The 24,742-nt window shown below is 40.1% G+C and overlaps 1 protein-coding gene across 4 annotated transcripts in view; it reads left to right on the forward strand.

The window, feature by feature from the left end:
* TBC1D2B (TBC1 domain family member 2B) overlaps positions 1-24,742 on the forward strand; it is a 34,674-nt gene that overhangs the window by 6,058 nt on the left and 3,874 nt on the right. For 3 of the 4 annotated variants that reach the window (XM_054077122.1, XM_054077123.1, XM_054077125.1), the window contains exons 2-12: positions 1,965-2,118; positions 7,140-7,305; positions 12,562-12,719; positions 13,724-13,950; positions 14,577-14,969; positions 16,290-16,400; positions 17,515-17,708; positions 18,215-18,709; positions 20,494-20,611; positions 21,333-21,518; positions 22,846-22,967. In XM_054077122.1, coding sequence (XP_053933097.1) covers positions 1,965-2,118; positions 7,140-7,305; positions 12,562-12,719; positions 13,724-13,950; positions 14,577-14,969; positions 16,290-16,400; positions 17,515-17,708; positions 18,215-18,709; positions 20,494-20,611; positions 21,333-21,518; positions 22,846-22,967 — 2,324 coding nt within the window. Of the gene's footprint in view, positions 1-1,964; positions 2,119-7,139; positions 7,306-12,561; positions 12,720-13,723; positions 13,951-14,576; positions 14,970-16,289; positions 16,401-17,514; positions 17,709-18,214; positions 18,710-20,493; positions 20,612-21,332; positions 21,519-22,845; positions 22,968-24,200; positions 24,729-24,742 lie in introns of those variants that run through there. The other variant, XM_054077124.1, reaches the window with a different exon arrangement.

Consider the following 24,742-nt stretch of genomic DNA (forward strand, 5'->3'; position numbering starts at 1 on the left):
AGGATGTTGTGGATGTTAAAGCTCATATGGGTACAAAAAGCCAAATTGTAAAATAGAAATCTGTGTTTGAGTGTTAAACACTAAGATAGCTGAGCCAGAGAGAGCACCCTGGGGAAGCATCGGTTCTTGTTTGCTGTATTGCTTATGCTCTGATTAGCTGCTCTCGGGGTCAAAATATAATGGTAAATGGATCTTAAGATTGACTTGACCAAAAGTGTTCTCATATCAAAAATGGACACAAATCTGTGCTGTTTCTGTGCTTTATGCAGCATTTGCCATACTTGGTTGGTAAGGAAATCTGCGGTGTTTATTGCTCCGCGTTCTTTTGCAGCTGTGCCCTGCACAGGTCCCCTCTTTAACAACCCCCTGTTGTAATGAACAGATATTGAATTGTCTTTAAAGTGTAAAGACAGTCATTTGCCCAGGTGACGAGGATTTTTAATGAATAGTGCTACCAAGCACTTGGGGAGGAGGTAGGAGAAAGACTGCCTGAAAGATAAGCACTCTGTGTGCTTCCAAGCTGAAGTACTCAGGCAGGTGTCACCCCACAAGCGTGAACTTTCTGTTCCTGCAGGTACAGTGTTGGCGTCAGGTGCTGTTTCTAGACTGGGGCTGAGGGGTGGGTTGGGATTGAAAACTACTTTTCCGAATAAGCACCTGTGGTCACTCAGTCTCTTATTGATATTTGTCCATTGTCATTTGACAGGCTTTGAAATTACTCTTATAGTTGTGATTCTTAATGAGCTTAAAGATGTATTTCAGTTCTTGCTTACTTAATTACCTGTTCACGTTAATGACTGTTGGCTTGCAGATTAAATATCAATGTTGGGGTTGGTTTTGTTTTAAATATGACCTTTTGGTGTGCTTTAATCCCAGCCAGCAGCTAAGCACGGCACAGCTGCTCAGTCACTCCTCCTACCCCGTGGGATGGGGGGAGAGAATTGAAAGAGTAAAAGTACGGCAACTTGTAGGTTGAGATAATAACAGTTTAATAATTTAATGAAAATAATAATAATAAAAATTATAATGAAAGTAACAGAAAGAGAAATAAAGCCCAAGGAAGAGAAGTGGTGCAAATGAAAAACAGTTGCTCACCACCAGCTGAGAACCGCTGCCCAGCCAGTCCCTGAGCAGCAGCGGCAGCCCCCTGGCCAGCTCCCCCCGTTTATATGCTGAGCATGAAATCAAATGGAATAGAATATCCTTTTGGCCAGTTTGGGTCAACTGTCCTGGCTGCGCCCCCGCCATGCTTCTTGTGCACCTCCAGCCTTTCTGCTGGCAGGGCGTGAGAAGCTGAAAAGTCCTTGGCTTACAGTAAGCGATGCTTAAAACCAAGTGAAAACATCAGTGCGTTATCAATATTATTCTCACATAAACACAGTGCTATACCACCTACTGGGAAGAAAATGAACTCTATCCCAGCTGGAACCAGGACACCTTTCTATAGAAGTTTGTTAGGTGATGAGGTTATCAAGAAATACAGGGTGTAGATTGAGTCATTAAAACAGGAGACATTACAATGTGTTATTAATTTGGTTTCTGCTGGTAATAAAGCAAATTCAAAGAAGAAAATGGGAATTTTCCAGAGTGTGTATGGGACCTTTTTCTCATAATACAGATTTGTAGTTACATATGTAAACAGTGCTTTGTGTGTAAAATGTAAGATGCTGCTGCTGCATTTTCTAATGATCTAGTGTAAAACTGGAGAAAAAATTCATGTGACTGCATCTGCTGCCAAATGGATTTGTCATGGAAGCAGGGACATGTAAGTGTGCACAAGGTGCACCTGGTACATAAGTGGTTATTTCTCATAAATCACACAGGTTTTGGGTGAGGATACCTTGCTGGTCTGCTAATTGTCTGGATTACCTGATTTATTGTCTATTATTGCACTTGCAATTACTGCATTCATATACCAAACACATGCTGTGATCTGATCAGTGTTCTGATTCTTTGTGTTGTAGGCTGCAACTCGCCAGGATATGACGTACTGGCTTCAGGAACTTCAGCAGAAGAGATGGGAATACTGTAACAACCTGGATGCAGCGAAAAGGGACAGCCGAACTTCCCCTACGCCAAGTGACTTTTCCAAAGGTCTTGTTGCCAAAGACAATCCTGGTAGGTTGGAAGTCTGAGTAAAACCAACTTGAGTGTTTCTGTTCAGTGTCAGTTAAACAGCACACGCCGCAGCACTGGGATAGAGAACAGTCTGAGGAAGTTTTTTGTCACATCTTGTTATCAAGTAACTCTATGTAAACTTTGTATATGTTGACAATGCTAAAATTATTTAACATAAATGTAATTTTATGCGTGATTTCATCTCATGAAACCTATTGATTTTTAGATACGGAATAAAGTGGAGTGGTCTTGTGACTAGGTGTCATTAAGTGGCAAAGGAGAGTTTAGGTTAGATGAGTTGTCTTTTGGTGTTTGCAGTGTCTTAAAACCTGTTGTGTTAAGTATCCTGAGATATAAACTCCAGTTTTTAATGGGATCAGTTATATTTTACATTTTGAATGACTATATTTTGTTTCCCAAAAGGTCTAGTCTGGTGTGGCGGATCTACCTGACTGTAATAGAAATTTCGTGCCTTTTAAAACTGGAAGACAGTTTGCACTGATGCTACATAAGTGAAATGTAGTATCTGTAATACTTTTAGTGAAACAAAATGCTATTTTAGGCTTGTGTCAGAGTTATAAAAACATATTGGTATATTATACAAAATTATTCTGCATTTTTTACTACATCACTCAGGCACTTTTGAATTGTTTTATTCCTGAAGCAGTACAGCAATGAAGTGCTTGCTGATTTCTGTTATCCATCAATAAGACTGAGTAAAATTCTGTTCTGGGCCAAGTTACACATGTCAGTAAAGCTCTCTTGGGTTTAAACAGTCTTGAGGTCAGACCCATTCCAGCAACAGATTTTGGTTTCTTTTTATTTTTGTTTGCTCACGCTGCAAATCCATAAATATTCATCCCTCTTCTTCCCCGCCCTCCCCTCCTTTCCCCTCCCCCAGTTCCGATCCCATGCTGCAGCATTGTCCTCTAACCCAGATTACTGCTTGCATTTGAGAGCAGTTTGCTCGTGGCTGCTTGCTCAACCACAGCTGGCTGGAGAGGATGTGTTTTCCGAGGGGCTCCCCTCGCTCTTTCAGCTACACCAATCTAACAGCTCATCCGCTTAAAGAAAGGCCCGGCTCTCGCCCTTCCTGTTGCACTGGTGCTGATCTCACTCTTCTCACTATTGCAGGGAGCGCAACCAGAAGGAAACATCTCTTTCTCCAGGTTAGTTTTTGGCCAGTGCAGCTCCCTTAAGTGTGTTACAGATGGGGACAGGGACAGATGAGTGGCAGGATTAGCCCAAGAGAATTGTTGGGAACACGAAGTGGGATGGTTTGAGGCCGCCTTTCTGGCAGCAGCCAATCTGTTCAGCAGCTTGTCAAACCCTGTGCTGCCAGAACGTGTGTTAGTGTGCAGCATCAGAGATCTTGCAGGTGCTGCGAAGGGGAACAGGCTTTTGCTCTTTCAAACTTTTGCCTTTCTGCCTTCAGCCTCTCCTTCTCTCTGTAGTCTTCCTTTTCGTTTTTTTGTGATTTTTTTTCTGACCCTGTGCAGAGTTAGTTGAGCTCAAAAGTTAGCCAAAAAGGAAGGGATTTTTCTTGTAGATTAATGAGTGGAATATATTTACTGTGCGGTCAGGTGACTTCCAGAGCTGATGGGAGGAAGGGAACAAATGGCTACGTTTGGGAAGGCAAAGAGGCAGATAGATAGCAGTCTGCCCTCTTTCGACAGCAGACTGTTGGATCAGATCAACTATAACATGAGCTTGGCCCTACATCTCTGTCCTTTCTTGTTTGTGCTCCTCCCTCAGAGCTTCTGTACAGTCTGAAATGAACCTGTTGGCACCGCAGCCTGTGTAGGTATTGCTCCCTCCCTCCTGTTTTGCATCAGGTCCAGGGATCGTAATCCAGTCACTTTGCATTCTGGTATTTTCCTTTCTTGTAACTTGTTGGGAGTGTTCTGGAAGCTGAACCAAGTTGTGGGATATTTTTGTTAGTTTAATTATTATTCAACCCAGTACAAGGAATGATGAGATGAAATGCATGGCCTGAGTTGACCGATCCCTTCCAGGGACAGCCTGCAGTTAAACTGCATTATGTAGTTTTGTAACTGCATCTAGAGTGTCTTATTTTTGAGGGCAAATCACAATGATGATCATCAACTGAAGTGTTTTAAGCAGGGATTTCTTCTGGGGAAAGTGCAAAGAGCCTAAATGATTGATGATTTTTTTTTTTTTTTTTTAAACAAGTGCTCCAGAGGTTTCCTGTAGAATAGGGGGACTCTTTAAGGCTCTGGTTCCATGCAGATGATCAAAATGTGTCTTCTCTTTCTTTTCAAAAAAAGTGAACGTGCATTCGATGATGTGCTTTATACTGGAGCACAGAAATGGCTTTGGTTTGCTGGTGCTTGAGTACAGAAGCTACTATGAATGTTTTAAATGTGGGAGCAATCTGTCTTCAGTCCAGAAACAAAACTGCTCATCGTCACCTTGCCTTTTATGTTCTGTCATCGTTCCCCTTGCCCCAGTTTAGAAACCTGGACTGACTGGAACATAAGTAAAGCTGAGGTATTGCTTTATGGGTTAGGGTTGACAAGTTTTTAAGAATATTCAAGGTAGTGAAAAATTTTGCAGAGTGGGATGTGAGAAAGCTAACGTTACAAAAATGATTCTGTTGGATTTGCCATGGAGCTGCCTTAGTACCATGGAAGTCAAATAAATGATTTATTCTTTATAGTGTATGGGATTATCTTTTTTTCTTGTAATTGATTGAATGTCAATGTAGTTTTTATAAATTCAGTTCTTAGTTACATTACTCACCAACTCTTAACTTGCGTTCGTGAAAAAATGGTATGTCTTGTGTTTATAAGATTGTTGTTTTGAAATGAATTTAAAAACAAGATTTTTTTTTTTCACGGTGATTGCGTTACCAACCACATGGTGTGGTTGTGCTGTTCCTTCCGTGCAGCCCGTGCCTCTAACCAGTCAGCTGGTTCGTGCACAGTGAGCAACCTTGGGAAGTGAGAGAAGATGCAGGCTGGTTAGTGTGTCTGTTAGAGGAAAGTAATTCATTTGAATTCCTCAAGAACTGAATTTCTTTTAGTAGAGCCATACTATAAAGAGATTTTGTAGTCTTCCTGAATCATACAGGTACAAGATGAAACAAGCTGTAAGTATGAAAGCAGGATATTAGTATTCCACCCTGGATTTCAGTGCTTATAAGTTTCTGGTGTGGAGGGTTGTTTTGGTTTTGTTTTGGTTTTGGGCTTTTTTTATTTATTTTTTGGTTTGGGTGGGGTTTTTTGGGGGGGAGAGGGGGAAGTCATGAGGGTGTGGTTGGTTTTTGTTTAGTTGAAACCTGTTGTGTTATCTCTCTACTTTATTTGACAGTGAATATGAACAAAAGTTTTATTTAACTTATCTAAGATGAACCTTGTTCAGCTTGAAGAGCCGAGGTCCAAAAGAATCTGGAATCTAGTTTGGCAGACAAGGCACTGAAGAAGTTCCTGTCGGCACTGCTCATAAAATAAATCAAGGCTGTGTAATTTGTACCTGTATTTAAAAGATGACACTATATATTTCTGTTTCAGATACCATTTTTTAAGGGTTTAAGAAGTTTGTTTTGTCAATGATCTTTTGGTTTTGGTATTATTTGTCACAATGTTCTGTCTTTCTACTTCCAGTCTTTGGTCCGGACTAAATAAAAGTAACCATCTGCTGAGTAATGGGAGGGTACAGCTTGCTTAAAGATGGTCTTGCTGCTAGTGCCAAGTAATGGTCAGAACAAAGACTGAAAGTTCAGTGATAAAACCGGGTATTGTGGTTTCCCAGGGTTTTCCCCTTCCTGCAGAGAACTGTTTAAGTCAGAAGCCTTAAGTCAGAAGCTGTCCGGCGTGTTATTTTCTGATATAACTGCTGAATCAAGTTTGAGAGTGTTCCCAAAAATATTTAGTCTATTCAGTACTTTGTGAATGATACGGAAAAGAGTCTGAAAGTGACTTTTGAGCTTGTTCAGTAGAAGGCCATCAGCCCCTTCTGCTTCTCCGTAATGCTTTTGCTACTCATAGTGTATTCCATACTCTGCATTTCCTATTCCCTCTGCCTGGGGGAGGAGGGGTAAGCGAGGAAGCAAGCTCTCCAGGGTAATGGAAACGCTGAGGTAACATTCATACTATGAATTCTCGTACGTGTTGGACAGCATGGTTGGAGGCCTGGCTAGCTCTGCTGGATCAGCTCGGAGCCTCTGGACCTTACTAGCTCTGGCTCAGGGCTAGTGCCTGTTCTTGGCTGGCTCCTGGGGAGCCATTCGGAGCCTCCGTGAGTGCTGGCACATGTGTGGTGCTGGGCCTGAGCTGCAGGTCTGCAAGGCGCTGTGCCCAGTCTGTAGCTTTGCTGAGGTGCACAAGAGTTTGACTGGGTGAATTTTGGTATCAGCTTGACCAGAACTTGCTAATCCTTGCTGATCCAGTAGGTCTCCAATGTGTCTGCAGTGCCCATGCTCGTGTTCTTGGCTCTGGGAATGCTCCAGGATGGATTTGCACAGAGCTGACTTGAGCCTGTAAAGCTTATTGACTTGCAGCAGCGGTGTCACTATAAGGATGAACAACTTTCAGGATGAAGTGCACTGAAAGCTGCGTCACAGCATTTTTGTAACACTGTTCCTGACTCCAAAGTTAGGGTAGACTTGAGCTTTATTTACAAGGTGGTGTTGTGAATTAGTATAATACATCCACCTTACTTTTTATGGCTTTGTAGCTGCTTGAACTACATGAATCCATGTTGGCTCATTGAGATTGTAAATCACTCATGAAATAATGCTTCATGAGTATGACATGAGTCCATGGATCCTGTTGCCAGAAGTATGTAGCTGCAGTGGGAGCTCATGGGAGAAATGACTTTACTGTTTTTAAAGTTCATTTGGAGAGAGCATTTTATAAAGCTACGTTGCAATTTAGAATAAAACCATTACTAGCGGACTTAGTAGTATATGACTTTATGTAGCCACTGTTCTTTTATTTACTGAAAATTTTGCTGATTTCTTTTTTTCCTCTTTCTTTTTCTTTTTCTTTTTTTAATAGATTTGAGTATCCTAAGTCAAAATGCTTCAGCAGAGAGAGCTAGAAATATTCTAGCTGTGGAGACTTCTCCTACAGACCTGGTGGGGGAACAAGCAGCTTCCCAACCTGCACCAGTCCAACCAAGTGCCATCAATTTCTCACTTAAACAATGGAGTACCGAAATCAAGTAAGTTGGGGATGTGGGAGAAAGAGTTAGCATGAGATTGAGAATTGCTGGCAGAGACTGTTTGGTCCCGAAAGATGTGTGTATGTGGTAGGCAGTGCTTTTTGGAATAACTGGGGGTGATGGGGTGGATCGGTGTATTGGGCTGTAGCTCTTCAAGTAGACTGTTTCTTTATTATTGATACCTGAAAGGGAGACTCGAGTCCTTTAAAGCACTTCAAGTGATCGCTTTGCTCTCTGAACCCAAGAGAATCCTTCCCCTGCTGGGAGGGAGCCCATGAGCTGTGTTCTCAGCTAGTACTGCTTTTGGTCCTTCATTGTGTAATGGAGTTGCTAATTGCTAGCATTGTAGTAGTCATAGCATGTAGTGCTTATGAAGCATTTTTAGTGATTAAAATCAAAACGATTATTTAAATATTTCTTCTTTTTTTTCTTAAAAAGATAAAAGCACAGATTTGAAATACATGTTGTTTCAATTCCTGAGAAAAACTGTGTCAGACCCCTTCTGAACAACAGCAAAACCCCATCTTTTCCCCTCACTCTTAATGAGTTGACTCTTTAGCATTAATGGTTTTAAGGAAAGCAGACCTACTGGTTTTCAGCTTTCTTGTTATAATTTCTTTCTAAACGTTTTCACGCTTTGCTCTGCCCACATAGACAGGTCTTCTGCTTCTACTTAGAGGATATTAACAGTGCTGTTACAGAGCAGTTCACAGGGCAGAGCCTTAGCCTTGGTTGACTCAACCACATCCTTCTTGAGCTGCAAATGAAATGTTGTTGTTTGGTTTCATCAGCAGTGCTGAGTTAAACAGATTCCTTTTAAAGCTTTCCTGTTAAGCACACACTTCTGAGAGGTTACTAAGTGTTGTTGGCTTTGGGGTTTTTTCAGTTGTGTGGGCTTTCTTGTTCTGGTTTAGTTTCGTTTTTTTATTAAGATTACTATGTAGACCATTTAAATTCTAGAAAAGATCCATTTTATGGCTGCATTATGAAATATGTAAATCCTGTTACTACATGTCCTGTTTAAACTAGTCTTGTATGGTTTCTTGGGTTTGCGTAGCCACCTTGGTAGAACTTAAATTTGGTCATAATAGCAGGAAAATAACATGAAACAATTTGTTAGGTGAATTCCTGAACACTTGAAATGAGTGATTCTGTCTTTGAAAAAGTTTTTCTTGATTTTTTTGGTTTTGTTTTTTTTTTTTTCTGAATTGCAGGCCATCTCCTTTGGGGAAGTCTAGCTTGAGGGCAGTGTCAGGGTAAGCTGCTAAGTGTTGCCTGATTGGGGTGTGTTCGTGTTTCTTTGTAACGGAGCAGAAACACGACAGTAGAGTTGTGGGTTGCGAAGCCCATTTGGTTGGAGGGAAGTGTTTCTGGTGGCAATGGCCTAGCAGATATTGTAGCATGGTATTCAAGAGTTGACCTGTCTCAGTATAACCGCGATCCTAATGGCTTGGAGTCAGAAGCATGGAATGGTTTGGGTTGGAAGAGACTTTAAAGCCCATCCAGTTCCAAACCCCTGCCATGGGCAGGGACACCTCCCACTGGACCAAAGCCCCATCCAACCTGGCCTTGAAGCCCTCCAGGGATGGGGCAGCCACCACTGCTCTGGGCAGCCTGGGCCAGGGCCTCCCCACCCTCACAGGAAAACATTTCTTCATAAGATCTCATCTCAATTTCCCCTCTTTCAGCTTAAAAATGTTCCGCCTCGTCCTGTCCCTGCCCTCCTTGATCAAGAGCCTCTCCCCACCTTTCCTGTAGCCCCTTTCAGTACAGGAAAGCTGCTCTGAGGTCTTCCCAGAGCCTTCCCTTCTGCAGCCTGAGCAAGCCCAACTCTTTTCCCTTGCAAAGCTCTGGGAATAAACATGTAAGAAAGTTTCATACTGTGAAGCTCTTTCATGCTGAACGCTACTTTCTGCCTTTCCAGTCTTTTTGGAGATATTCAGCTGCAGTAGTTCATCTGTCTGAAAATTTTCCTGGGAAAATAACATTTATTGTATCTAGTAGCAGACGATTAATTTTAATTCCACAGGGGGGGTTATACGGTGCTCTGGTGCCCCCATGTGCTCTGGATTGTAAAGCAGGCATTCCTCCCTGCCAGCTGGCACCAGTGGGAAATGGTGCGTTGGTCAGGGTTGCTTGTTAGGCTCAAATGTCCTCTTGTGAGCTTTTGAGAAGTCATTTTGCAGAGAATTTACTGAGCCAGCAGCTAAAATCTGAAGTGTATGTGTTGTGGACAGTTGTGCTTTCTGTCTGGCCACATATTCTGTCGCTGGGGTAAGAATCTGACAACCTCGTCACAAGCTGTTTAGCTGCGTGGCAGCATGTTAGAACTTCTGACAAATTTATTTTCATTACCGTAGGCATTGCAGTAACATGTCTTAAAAGTTATGGGTTAGCATTTATCTCTGCCTGTTTTGTGCCAGCAGGTCATGAGCATGTAAGTTCCTGTATCTGATAAGATAAACTTGCTCTGAGTTTGTAGCAGTTTCATGAGAAAGGTGAATTTTCTTCAGCCTAAGCTTGGTTAGGCGCAAGTAGACTTCCCTTCTAATGGCTATCTTTGGCTGCTCCAGGGAGGGATAGGCCATGTATAGTCTTCATTTGGATTTATTATGCGTAATTATTCAAGGGGATTATTATTACATGCTTCCACTCTCCCTATCTTTTGTTCATTCAATCCTGCCATGAACGATACCCAGTTGCCGTTCTCTTTATGCTGCACTGGTTTATGCTCAGGCCGTTTTGAAGGGAGCGCCTGTGGAAAAGCATTAAGTAGTAATATAAGTCTTACTTTAATGTCTTGATTGACAAGAGGTGGTCTTTTCCTGGACTGGACAGCATCCTTTGACTGTATCATCAGAAGATCTAGTTTGTTATCTTGGGCCTCTCTGCAGAATTGGGAGAAGATTGTTAGTGTTTTCATAACAGTGAAAGGTAATTATTCATCTTGGAAAACTAGGAAGGCATAGTAGTGTGATTATGAAAACTGGTGGCAAAAAAAGCCCCACTGAAATGTTAGAGGCTATTGTAATAAAAGTATGCGAACAGCATTATTGTGATGGCTGATTTATTTTCCTCCCTTCTCTGCAGCTTTATGCAATTCGGGGCAGGGGTGGGATCCAATCACCTTTAGAATATGTGGGCACTATCTTATTGTATTGTGACTGGTTTTAACCTTCATATTAAAGGATGGATCGAGGTGTTTCTAAAACTTCAGAGAGTTTTCTCTGCATTGCTGGGAGTGTGTAAGCTTGCTGAGAACCTAATAGGTGTCTTAAACAAAGACTTATCCTTCCTCCTCAATACATCTGTGCTGTGTTTAGTAGAGAGAGAGGCTGCTGTTGTAACAACTGCATTTGCATCCTAGGTAGCAGTGATTGGAAAGAAGTGAAGAATATGTCTTGGAGTTAAGCTGTGTGTATATTTACAGCAACTACAGTTGAATCATGCTTTTCCACTTTTTAAAATCAATTTTCTAGTACTAACTGGCATATATAGACATTTAGGCCTGAATTTGTTTTCATCTTTATGCCATCAGCTCCTTGTATCTGTCATTTATGTGGAAGATAGAGTTGGAACATACTGAATTACAGTAACCTTAAGCTGTAGAATCATAAAATAAAACTTAAACCCAAAATATTTAAAAATGCAGAATCATTAGATCATATGATCGGGTCTTGCATCATGTATGTGATTGTAGTTGTCATACTTGCTTAGGAAAATAAATATTTACTTTTTAAATTCAACTGCCTACTTTTAATCTAATAGAAAGCAAAGAAGCAGTGCTACTTTAGTGCCCTTAACAAGCATCAGCTATGACTGTTCATGGGCCTCACAGCATTTTTTGGAGAAGCTTTTTTGGAAGTCACTTGATTTCTTGTTCGTTGTGGTCTTTCCAGCTTTAATAGGTGGTGTTCAGAGAGGCTTTAAATACTGAACTTGATGAAGAGCAGAACAGGCCGTGGTGGAGTTGCATGATAAGAGATCAGTAGCTCTCCAGAGAATAACTGTAGAGATGCCAGGTGACAATTTTGGGTGCCCTAGGAAATATGTCAGTCATTGCCCAGGGATTCTTTTTAATCCAAATAGAAGGTCTGAACAATGAAATGAGGCTTCTTGTCCTCAACACTAGTTGTGATTCTTTCTGAAAAAAGATTAAATGCGTAATATAATTCAGTCTTTGTCAAGTTTGCAGATAGAAATAGTTTAGGATTACTTTTAAATTGTACTTGATTATTAATCAGTTGACTAGACTATAGGAATTTTGCGCTGCGTAATGACTAGCTTTGAGTTCACTTTGAGATGTTAAATTTCTCATGAAGCTGAAAGTCTGGGTTGAATTATCAAATGATGTTGAAGGTATAATAGAGATTAATCTACTAAAGGCTGGGATACCAAGGAGAGAGAGAATGTGGCTGAGTGAAAGCATCCTTGTGGGCCTCCTTATATGGACTGTGTAGAAAATGCTGAGATACTGAACATATTTCCAAATTTATACTTAAATATTAAACTGATTCATATGGATTAATGTAGAACTTCCTGCTCTAGTTGAACCAAGCCTTCACAATAGTCGTGGATGTAAGTGTGGAGTTCTGAGTGCATGATGACTTGGGGGGAAGCTGGGTAGGGTAATCTCATCCTGCTCGTGAAACGTGTTGTTCTTATATAGAATTATCTGGCTGAAATTCAGTGGTTGCCTCTGAAATATTCTTGCAGATAACTGGCAATGTTCCATCTTATGAAAGGAAAACTGCTAAGGAGCCTGTCATCAGCGATTCAGCTACAGCAGGTCTCTTGGATGATCCCCAGTTTGATATTAATCCAGAATAGGAAACTGTAACATAAATGCGTTTTAACTGCATGCCATTCTGTTTAATGCTTGGCAGTTATCCCAAAATTCTAGACTACAATAACTGATCAATGAAGAGGCGCTGCTTCTAAATCTTAATTTTGTTTTGTCTTTCTCCGCTGCCAAAACAAGGATAAAATGGAGATGACACAGAAGACCATAGTGGTCTCCTAAATATTAATATCCTGCTAAAGAGAAATAACTCTGTTCTTGACACTGTTGATAGCAGGTGCTGTTTAGTAGGATGTGCTTTTTTTTGAGCTTTTATTTGATAGTGGGTTTGCCTGTATTTTAGCTTATGTTTAGTTTGCGCTGTTTCGACTGCAGTGGTTGTCCTGAAAAACCCTTTATAAAGAGAACAGAAAATGGAGAAATCTTTATTGCTTTTCGTGCTGTCTTTTTCACAGAAATTCAATGTCCTCCTTAAGAAAAGGAAATAACGAAAACCGCAAGAGCGTATTTTATACCACCGAAGAGTGGGAATTGCTGGATCCAACCCCAAAAGAATTGGAGGAGTCAATGACCCTGGAAGAAAAGAGGAAACACCTGGCAGAAGGAAATAAAGGTAGTCATGGGAGGGAGGGAGCGGAGCATACGCCTTGCCTTCTTTAGTATGGTGTACTGCCTTGTGTCTGTCTCCAGGAAATAAGCGGGAGCTTATCTTTTCTTCACAAATCACATCTAGAGCTCTCTAAGTTCTTTTAAGAAAATTACTTCCTTCTGATGTGTTTGGAGTCCCCTGCTGTGCAGATACAATCGCATCAGCCCTGTCATCCACTCTTTCAGGTCCCCTGAGCATGTTACCGTCTTTAGTTTTGTCACTTAAGCTGCAGAGTTGCAGGATGAAGGGGAATGTTGAGGTTTTTGATTGCTTAGTGGAGTGTCACCCGTTGAAGCAGAATTGCCTTTAGACTCCAAAGTATGTAAATCCATGTTATATTGGCTCACTTCTGAAATAGGGAAAAGTAGGGATGCGTATGCAGTGATAGCTCATCTGTGCATTGTAGCTGATCCTCACGCTTGACCAGTGTCTGGAATAACCTTGTGAAGGCATTTTTACAGCTCCTTGAGAGCACTTGAGCTGACATCCAAGTGATTTAATCTGTTAGAAAGCATCCTTCTCTCTAAGAATACTCTCGTGGTTGTATAAACGGAGGTGAAACCTTACACAGAAAGCCTCTTAGGAGAAGAGTAGGGTGTGATACTGATGATGTTTTTTCTCCAGTTGCTTCTGAACTATTAATTCTTGAAAGCAAAGTTTACTTTGCCATAGATAGAGGTACCTTTTATTTTCTGTAATGAATCATAAAGTTCACATTCACTTCATGTCTTATTTCTCAAGTGTTAATTTATGAGCTAAAGCTTTTATCTGGGAGAAGACTGAGATTTATGTTTTTCCCACCAAAGGAAGCGACTTGGAAAATGAGGCCTATTTAACACTATTGTATCGAGCTCTTTAAATGCTGCTTAGAGTCTGATTTTAATGACCATATTTTTAAAAGGAAATCTGAATGCTTTGAAATGCCTTTTTACTAAGTGAACTGAACTAGAAGAAATTGTTTTATGCAGGACTGACTAGTTCAGCTTTTCCATTCGATTTTGGCCGCATTCCACACAAAACAAGGCGCCCGTTAAAAGACATGATTGGATCAACAAAAAGCCGGAACAGCAGTGACTCTTCTCCAACGGAGTGGTGTTCTGGTAATGGCAACAAACTTGTTTCTGAACTGCAACTGAAGTATCAAAGCCAGCAAGAAGAGTTGGAAAAGCTAAAGAAAGATCTTTTGAGCCAAAAGGTAATTAAGCCTTCAGGCAAAGTGCGCAAAGCAAACGGATCTGGCAGGTGATTGTGAGTTTACCTTTCATGGCCATCTAAAGGCATTAAGGGTGGTTGAATGTTATAAAATAATGGTGCTAAATGAACCTGGTTTACAAAAAGCCTTGAAACAAGAAGGATCGGATTTTACATCTTTTTCTTTTTTTCCTGCTTTTATTTTCTTCCTGTCTTTTAGGGAAGAGAGCAATTAGTTATCTTTCCATTTTCCATTCTGTTATGTTCACCTCTTAATTTTTCTGGCTTAATTCCTCCTGTTTTTCTTCTCAAAACAGGGCTTCTCTCAAGTAAGCCTTTTTGGGCTTCCAGATCACTGCTGGGCCACAGCTGTCAACTACTCTTCCCAAACTTTTTGTACCCTTTCTAGGCAGGATCCTTAGCTCAGTGAAAGGCATTGAAATGATCCGTATAGGCGGTCATTGTAAGGTGTAGCCTACTAGGAATCATGTCGTGGAAGTGCTTCCTTTTTGGTAAAACCACCACCAGATGCAAAACCCATTTCAAAGCTTTCTTTTGCTTGATGTTAGATATCCAAGTTATAAAACTTAGAAACTTAATTGCAATCTTTCTTTTTTTTTAAATTCCCAGGAACTTGTGCGACTTCTGCAGCAAACGGTCCGATCTTCCCAGTATGATAAATATTTCACAAGCCGTCTTTGTGAGGGGGTTCCCAAAGACAAATTAGAGTTGTTGCACCAAAAAGATGACCAGATTTTAGGTCTCAACAACCAGCTTGAAAAGCTAAATCTGGAAAAAGATAGTCTTCAGCAGGAAGTAAAGAATCTGAAATGTAAAGTTGGAGAACTCAATGAGCAGCTCTGTATGTTAATGGAAACAATTCAAGCTAAAGATGAAGTGATCATGAAACTTTCTCGTCAGCTCAGTGAATGTGAGGACAGTACATCCTCTCAAAGTGGAGCAGTAAATTCTTCCATGGCCACCTGTGCTAATAAGGAACTGCAGGAACTGGATAGACTAAAAGTAAGAGCAATGTCTCTCTCTTGGTGGATAGGGGAATCTCTGCTCCCTATAAAATCTACTTTCTAGTCTGCTATACTGTTTGAGGAGATCACTACAGCAGTTCTCCAAGGTACTCGCCAACTGAGGCTTTCTCTGCTTGGAATCTACACGTTAAACTGTTCTGTGGTGGTCTAAATGAGACTTGTCTGCTTTGAGCTGGTCTGTACGTCTATAGTACAGTAATTTAATCATTGGTGTGAAGGAGGAGTGATGTGAGAAATAATCAAAGGAACAGGAAACAGTGAGGGTAAGAGAAGACATAAGCATGGAGGAAAACAACCTGAAAGCTTGCCTTTTTTGTTTTCTTAAATATTTTTTAAATATAAAAAATGAGGAAACAAAGAGCATGTGGAAGGGCAAAGGGGGCCTTGAGAAGAAAAAAGGAGGAGTAAAAGAACCTGTTTTACTATTAGTGTTCCAGATGGGATTAGTGCGGTTTTTTTTCTCTCTAACCTACCTCAGTGTATGTGTCAAGCTCTTTATGGATTTATTGAAGTTACCCGCTTTGCTTTAAACATGCTTTCTCGCTTTGTGGTAAATGTTGTATTTACTATTCCAAGGGATTTAGAATACAAGTCAATCATTTAAAATACACATAGACCTTTATATTTTTCCTACATGTGAGCCTAGAAAGCTCTGTAAAATAAAACTGAAAGTAGAAATCGATGGCCTTGGCAGAAAGCAGACCAAAGCTTGTAGATGCTCTGGAGTGTGGGGGTATTGTAATTGTTGGGAAGGCACCAACATTCCCTCATCCCACAACCTCAGGTTTCCGAGGTAGTGTTTGTAGCCTGGAGCTGAGTAGGTCGGGCAAGGAAGCTTACTGCTAAGGATTGATTATTTTTTATGGAGACAGACGTCAGGCTTGTGCTTTAAATGAGGACTGGTATTTGCCCCCAGTGCTTGTGTCGCATGGGCCGTGCTTTGGGCTGATGCACAGCACCGTGGTGTGTTCAGCATGTTTCTGTCCTGCCTGGTGCATCCTCGCTGGGCCAGGCCTGCTCCTCATCACAAGTAGCTGCCTTCTGCTCGGACTGTAGTGCTGGAAGAGGGGGCAAGTGAGACACGGCATCGCCTTCTCTGCCTCTGTGCTCGTATCTGGCCTATGGCTGACTTACACGAAGAATAAAAAATATTATTTGATTTGATCCTGATATTTTTAATGATAAATCCTGTTTGTAGCTGCTTGCTCTGTGTTTTAAGGAGTACTTTTCTCTGATAGGTATTTGCTGCTTGTAAAGTATCTTCATTAAAAATCCAGTTTGTTTTTTTTATCAACAGGACAATCTTCAGGGTTATAAGACCCAGAATAAATTTTTAAATAAGGAGATTCTGGAACTTTCTGCTCTACGAAGAAATGCAGAAGCAAGAGAGAGAGAATGGCAGGCAAAGGTCAGACTAACACAGCATGTTCTCACTTTGCCAGTGTCTAAAGCAGTTGTCAAAAAATCATCTGTAAATCTACTCAGGGAACGTAACTTTGGAACGGAAATGGAATGACTTAAATGTATTTAAGCATGTGACAGCTTAAAAAAAAACCAACCCCAAATCCAGTCCTTGCAGGCCAGTCTTTGTGAGTGAATTCTTGAAAGAAATAACTGACTTTAAAACCATACAAACCACTGAGATGTTTAATTGCTTATGAACGCAGGCATGTATAGCTCTGAAAACATTGTTTTCTCAGAATTAAGGCTGTAGTAATTTTCTTGAAGTACACAAAGGACATCGTGTGTAAGGATTTGGTATGTCACAGAGTATAGCTTTTCCTTCTGAGCGCAAGGGATGACTTGGGCGTGATGACTGGAACTTTCTTTTAAGTGTTTCTGTATAGATGAATGGAGTGTAGAAAAGTTACGATTAAATAACGAAGGTTTCCATTGCCCGAAGCTAGGAAAATGTGCGCACCTTGCTAGCCAAGGCAGGGTACCTCTCTCTATGGTTTGATAAGGTCTGCTTTTGTTTTCTTGGAAACGATGCACATGGCAGCCAAGCCTAAACGCTGTATCCTTCCTGGAGGTGTGCGTTCACAATTCTTACGTGCTGTTACCTAACTCCTATTTTTAAAATTCCATTGAAGTTTTTTTTTGTTCAAACATGCACAGACTAAAGCTGTCGCGTTAAAAGCACAGAAGGGTTGAGTTGTCCTTCAGACGCTGTAATGATAATCAAAGTGTGCTCAGATTTTCCACATGTGAAAACACACATGGTAGAAAGGCTCTGGCCTCCTACTCTGCTTTAAAAGACTGTGAAGACCCTCAAGCATCTGAGGTTTCTTTCACAAGTACCTTATAAACAGAATTTTACAGTAGTGTAATAAAGTGCATATATAACTTATTTTCCACATATAAGGATTGCTTTATGTTTTCTGGTGCTACAAAAATGGGAAGGTAAAGCTGAGCGTTCTTGACTTACAGGTTTCTAAGCAACGTAAACTAATAGAATGTTTTAAAAGAAGTGTAGTCCCAAGTGAGTTTCTGAAGACGTTATCATATCTTGTTTTCTGCAGTATACTAGCTTGGAAGCCAAGCTCTGTCAGATAGAAAGTAAATACTTGATCTTGCTTCAAGAAATGAAAACTCCTGTTTGTTCTGAGGAGCAGAGCCCTGCTCGGGAGGTCATCACACAGTTGCTGGAAGATGCCTTGAAAGCAGAAACTAGTGAACAGCCGGAACAAGCGTTTTTCAAACCACACCTTGTCAGGTAATTTTGTCCTATCAAAAGAAATCTTTGTGTATGTTGGTCAGTTGGCCTGGTTCTAACACTGGAAAACACAGTGAGGATATATTTGCAGGATTTGTGGGTTTTTTTTCACGTATATCCTGTGATGAATAACAGTATTGTCATTAAATCTTTTTCTCTGTATAAATACATTTATTATTTTGAGTTGCAGTATAAAGCTTTGACTCAAATATAGCTGTTGAAGGGGAGCTAGTGGAGACATGAATTCATTTGAACTTGATTGTGTTCTGAAATAAACTGCTTAATCTGTGTAGTAAGATACAGTGGAATATGGGCACAGTCTTTTGTATATGGGATTGTAAAAATAATCAGACTTTAGAAAAATATTTAAATAATAAAAGTTAAAACTTAACAACTAGGGGGGTGGCTTGAGAGAGATTTCAAGTAACTTTAAGGTAGAAACTTGAGAGTTTCGGGACTCCTAAACACATTTTTAAAAGCCTTTTTCTTTTTCCCCTCCTTTTCAGTGAATATGATATATATGGTTTTCAGACAGTCCCAGAGGACGATGATGAGGAGAAACTAGTAGCGAAATCTCGAGCTTTGGACCTGAGATCGCTTTCTCTCAGTGAAAATCGAGAGATCTCTGCGGGAGTCAAATGGGAAAACTATCTTGCAAGCACAATGAATAGAGAGATGATGCGCTGTGTAGAACTAAAGAATCTTATTCGATCAGGAATTCCCCATGAACACCGTTCCAAGATGTGGAAATGGTGCGTCAATCTCCATGTTAAAAAATTCAAGGACAGCACTGTTCCTGGGTACTTCCAAACCTTGCTTCAAAATGCTCTGGAAAAACAAAATCCTGCATCTAAACAAATTGAGTTGGATCTTTTGAGGACTCTGCCAAACAACAAACATTATTCCTCCCCAACATCTGAAGGGATCCAGAAGCTGCGAAATGTGCTGCTGGCATTTTCGTGGAGAAATCCTGATATAGGGTATTGCCAAGGGCTCAACAGGTAAGATTTTGCAAATCTTGAGTTACAACCATACAGTGAAACTCTGTAGATGAGCCTTTTAGATCACACATGTATAGCAACATGCTTTTGGACAAAAAATTGTCTTACGGGTTGTATCTTCATAACGTATAATGTTTTAATAAACAGCTATCACATTTTTAAAGCAATAAAAACCAGAAGACTTGGATCATAAAACTTGTGAAATCAGCTTAGTGAAAGAACTGGAGCTGGAATTAACTCACATAAGAAATGCACTACTTAAATGTAGTTTTACATCATCTTCCTGTCAGTAGTGGGGGATCTTTTGTATGCTTTTGATAGACTTTGTTAGGCTTTTGCTTCCTTTTAACAAGCAGAACTAAATGCTTGAAAGCTTTTTGTACTATTAAGGCCACAACCTTCAGCATTGCCTTCAGGATGTCTTCAGTCGGAGTTGCAGTAATCAATTTAAGGATGATTCTCATGTGAGAAGGCTAAGAAAAAAATGAGGTTATTGCAGTTGGTGTTTGCCCAAATAGTTCTGGTACTTTGAGATCTGTAGTAAAGGAAGATGTTATTTGAAGCAGGTGTTAGTCTAACATTCCCCCTTGTCTTTGTGATAAAGTACTATACGTGTCAATCTTAATTAATTTATTTACTAGAATAGGGCAAAAAACTTCAGAACTAGAACAGCCTTATGATTTGAAACGCCACTGACGAAGTGAGTGATGTATTACAAAAGTGAGTGATGGCAGTGAGTGATGTACTACAAAAAGTGAGGTGGTGGTGGTAGTAGTAGTAGACGTAGTGAGTAATGTAGTAACAAGTAGTATCTTATAGCAATACATCTCTGGCGACTGGAAGGTGTTAGAAGTGCTTTTGCTAAATTTAAAGTTTCCGTGCAGCAATACTTTATCCTGGGACATCTTTGGGTTTATATTTTGTCATACTGTAAATAATTCTGCCTTTGGGTATACTTGCATGAGTTAAAAGCAAATTAAATATTTAATTACTTGCTTTGGTCCTCTTAAGCTTTTAAAGTGTGATCACTGTGCCAAGCTGTGTGACATCAGGCACAGTCCAGGCTGTTACAGCTCCTCTTGCACACAGAAATAAAACAAGTTTACTTGGAGAAATATACTGGCAGTAACCTTTTGTATTCAAACAACAATCAGCAATGTGAAGCTATTATCTGATTTTTTTTTTTTTCAGAATACTCATTGAGAACAGAAAACCCAAAACCCAGGAATGCTGCTGCTGTTTGTTTTTTTGTTTTTTTCCCCCTACTTTAGGAAATTATTAGAACAAGTTTAATATTTGAAAAAGTTTAGGGTTTTTTCTTTTCCTGAAAAGACAGTGGTGGATAATGACAAAAGATTTATATCCATTAAGATAAAAATAGACTTGCTACAAGGGACTTTTCTAAACTTAAAATGCTTATGTGTGAAATGCAAGAACCGTCTGTTCTTTCTCCCCTTCAGTAAGGAAAGACAAAAGTGTGGGAACCAGAGTAGTATATGTAGGGCTTGGAAGCTTCTATTTTGCTTTAGTTCCTGGGAAAATGGCTTCTAGCAAATCACTTTGGTTTTGCCTTTATTAGTTTTCTTATTAAACTGAATAAAACTACTTGATGTGGCCGAGGCTGTATCTCATTGCCCCATCTTAAACTTAACAGCTTTGCTGTTTAGTGCTGTCCTGTTAATACATTTCTCTGCTGAATAGAAACAAAGGCTTTACTGCAATTGTTCTTAATACATTTTGTGATACTATAATAACCTTTTTCTGCAAATAAACACTGTTTTCAGATTGGTAGCAATTGCACTTCTGTACCTGGAACAGGAAGATGCTTTCTGGTGCCTAGTAACAATAGTGGAAGTTTTCATGCCTCGTGACTATTATACCAAGACTCTGCTAGGATCTCAGGTATGTGCTCTGCTGAAGTAAAGCCTGGTTCTGTAAACTGCAGCCAGTCAAAAACTGTCTGACAGGCATTTTGGGGCATGTGTTTAGTTGGCAGAGGTGAGTTCCAGGCACCAGGGCCCTTGTTAGGATGAGGATTCAAATATAACACTGAAATTACTGTTCAGTAACCCGCATGGAGCTCCAGTCTGTAACCCCCATTCTGATTATTAGCTTCACAACATAGAACAAGCTGGTTTATCCTTTCTTTCCTTAGGATTGGGGGTGTGTGGGCTGTTATGGGCTGTCAGGGTGAGTAGGGACGAGATTGGATTTTGCAGTACTGTGCACAGTGTATACTGTAGCGCTCTTCAGCATCCAGGTGATGCTCTGGTACTTGCTGCCTTCTCCCTCCAGTCTTTCCCCACTTTCTCCTCTGCTCCCATGCTCCCACACCAGTGTGGCACCACTGACCTGTAGCAGGAACACATCATCTGTGTGTGAGGAGCCCTCTGAGTCTGGGGTGGATTGAGAAGCAAGGAGTTGGGTCAGCAAGGGCAGCATGCGTTGGGGTGGCCACATATGTTTTGGGTGGATCTGACTTATAAGCGTTAATGAAACAGTCCTTGGTTTCCTGTTCGCTCTTGAAAAACTTGCACTTAATGGATTTGGAACAGCCCTGCTTTGAACCATATGTATGTTGGAAAGCATAGGAGCAATAACGTTGTATTTGTCATCTCTTTAGGTTGATCAGCGAGTATTCAAGGATTTAATGAGTGAGAAGCTCCCGCGACTGCATGCTCATTTTGAACAGTACAAAGTTGACTACACTCTTATCACTTTCAACTGGTTCCTCGTGGTGTTTGTGGACAGTGTGGTTAGCGACATCCTGTTTAAAATCTGGGACTCCTTCCTATATGAGGGACCAAAGGTGAACTAAATGAGTGAAGTTTTTTTTCAGTTGCTGCCTGATGTGATGTTACTGAGTGTGAGGTGGAGGGAAGTTGTTTGAGAATCCTGTCAGTTAAAATCACAGGTAGGGGAAAAAAGGGGAGAGATATGCATAAGTAACCAGTCAAAACAGTTTCCATTTTATCTGTGTTCTGCAAGTTAAAAGCTTGAGTTACATGGAAGCATTCTAAATGCCGAGTATGTTCCTTTCACCAGCCACCATTATTTTTTCTACCTTTGAAAAATAAAGCTATAGGCAGTTTACTCCTGCTTGCAGCTGTCAGTTGGTTTTAAATAACTATATCAAAATGAAAGCTACTCAAGAATGCTTAAGTGAAGGAAGCAGAAGTTAGAAGTATTGGAATGATGGAAAACTTAGTTATAACGAGGTGCCAATGTCTAGCTTGTCACTGCAACAACTGTTAGTTTTATTGCTGCAGACATTTAAAGAATAGCTGACGATGACTGTCTGGGCCCCTAGCTCATAAATTAAGGGGTGGTGGTAAAAGAATGTTCATGCGTTTCATACTTGTGAGATTGCTGTTAAATAAAACTCGTGCAGGAAAAAAGCAGTTGGATTCAAACACAATGGTAACACTAAATCAGATGCTGTAGGCAATTGGAGAGAAGAAGAGTTATAAAATAGACAGGAACTGTGTGCTAGCTAGATTTCTTGTTGGCCTCATCTGAGCATTCTAACAGGCACTGGTATTTTTGTTTGCGTGTTCATTCAAATCAGTTTTAAGCATCATAATATTCTGTGAACCCAGCCAGGCACGAACTGACGAAGTTCAGGACTCGCTGAAGCCTTTTCAGTACAAAGGGAAATCCAGCTCGTGCCAGAGCTGATTGACAAACCGGTGTCAGAATTGCCTTCAACAACAGTCCCCCAGCCTGCTGGGAAGATTCAAGGCATTGGAAAACAACCTGTTTAGTAGGCAAACCTTAATTTTAGCTCTGAAGTAACTTAATAAATGCATTCGAGGGACCCAGCAGTCTTTGTTCTACAATTGCTTTAGGAACTCAAAACTTCCAAGATTTTTGTATGCTATAAACACAGTATTGTAACGTAGGTAGAGCTGAAGAACACCTTGTCTTGGTTTCAAGCCACAGGAGAATGTTTTGGCAGCTTTTGGAAATGGAGGTTGGAGCAGGGAGTGGCAGGGAAGGAAGACAGAGGGAGGTGTGATTAGATGGCTCAAATGCAGCCTGTAGGAGCTTTTCTTTTGATTTTATAATAGGTAATAATGAGAATCTGTGGATTTTGTTCTCATAAAGAACCAAACATTGTACATTTTTTTTATCAGGTAATATTCCGATTTGCCCTGGCACTTTTTAAATACAAAGAAGAAGAAATCTTAAAACTGCAAGATTCCATGTCCATTTTCAAGTACCTTCGCTATTTCACACGCACTATACTTGATGCTAGGTGGGTAACTCAAACTTGTGTGTAATTGAAAGCCCTGTGGTGGGGCATTAAAGCAGTATGTTGTGGTTATTTCTCATTTGTTTTTCTTTAGATCTTAATTTAGATATACTATTCCCACAAGTAGTTTATCTAGTAGAGACAAAAGCCCAAGTGATGAATGCATAAGTGTTCATGTTTAAATATGATTGAGGTTACTTTGCCAAGTTGGTCTTATTTAGTTGTATTGTGGTTTCAAACACTTAAGAATTCCAATCAACATTGAACAATGTGTTGTGATAAATAAAACCATATCCTGGCTCAAGTATGAAACGTGAGCTATGACCCACTAGGTTTAGATCTCCTGCACATCATTAATGTACAGGCTAATGCCACATAACTCCAGCTGATTTTAAGATATACATAAAAGCAGAGAATAAACACAAATTAGAAACCCTTCTGGTTTTCAGTCCTTGCACAGAAATTAGAGTTCATAATGAGGGTCTGTTTTTAGGTTTCTAGTTTCAAGGCAGCAGATTAATCTTAGAAAGAAAAGTCATATTGGGATTGGTTGAAGATGAAAATGTTTTGCACAGATAATGAAACTCAGATTTTTAATTCGGTACAAAATCATATCCTGGAATCTGAGGTGTTTGTTTTTACCGTAAGAAATTCCATATGAACTTCAGCTTAGTTTTCTGCTCCTACTCCAGAGCTATTCATTATTTTTACTTCCCGTGTTTCAGTTTTGATGAGAGAGAGAGCGAGCAGTTAAAACTGAGTAATCTTACTCTGTTGCTTACAAAGGATTGCTGGGACTGATGCAGGGAGAATGTTCTGCACCTGGTGTAAATGGTAAAAGCCTTTTAACAGATGTTGCTTCCTCTGCTGAAAGCTCTCCAAAAGCTCCTGAGAGGGAGTTAGGAGATGCTTTGTATTTTAGAATTCCCTTCTTTAATTTGAAAGCTGCCAGACAGTTGTACTCAGCTGTTTGTGACCAAAATAGATGCTGGCTCTGATTACAAATCTGGAAGTGGCAGAGAATTATGTACTTGATTGTAGGAAGAGGGTGCATGTATTTTTAACTGAAAACAATAGATAAAACTAATTTGTGGATATTTTATAGTTGATAAATAAGCTGGTTTATAATCAAATGTGTAATATGTATTACCACAGCAGTATCATCAGAAACTAAAGGGAGGGTAATAATTTTTTTCTCTTCTTACCTAATTGAACAAAATTTTGATATTTACTCAGAGCTGCAGTTTGGCTTTCCCTTCCTGTTCCAGGTATGTAAAAGAAATGATGGCTTAGCTCTCCTGTCTAAACTTTCTGCTGCTGTAATAACTGATTGTAAAGCTTTCATTTATTGCTGGTGTTAACAAAATGAGCTACTTGGGTATTTTTGCAGCTGGCGAGTTCAGGGAAAGACAGAATTCAGTGCATCAAAGATATTTACAATACAAATATCTTCTGTGACTAGTCTTTAAATATCTTTTCTTAGGATTTAGGATTTTAGCAGTCGGAGTCGAAAGCAGTGGTGCAGTGCCACCTGGGGGATTTGAATTTGCCTGCTCGAACTGACAGGGCATGATCCAAAGGGTTGAAACCTCCTTTTTTTCAGCATCAAAATTTACACAATACAAAAGCATGTAGAACGATGTTTTTACTGAGATGGATGAAAAGTCATCTTGGTGTAGAGAGAATTGTATTAGATGAAGTTGTATTAGTTGTATTATTGTAACTGATATTAAAAAAACAACAAATATGAAAGATTCTTCTCGCGTTGTGTAATCTTA

Source organism: Cuculus canorus, chromosome 12, assembly GCF_017976375.1.
Source record: "Cuculus canorus isolate bCucCan1 chromosome 12, bCucCan1.pri, whole genome shotgun sequence".
Classification (NCBI taxonomy): domain Eukaryota; kingdom Metazoa; phylum Chordata; class Aves; order Cuculiformes; family Cuculidae; genus Cuculus; species Cuculus canorus.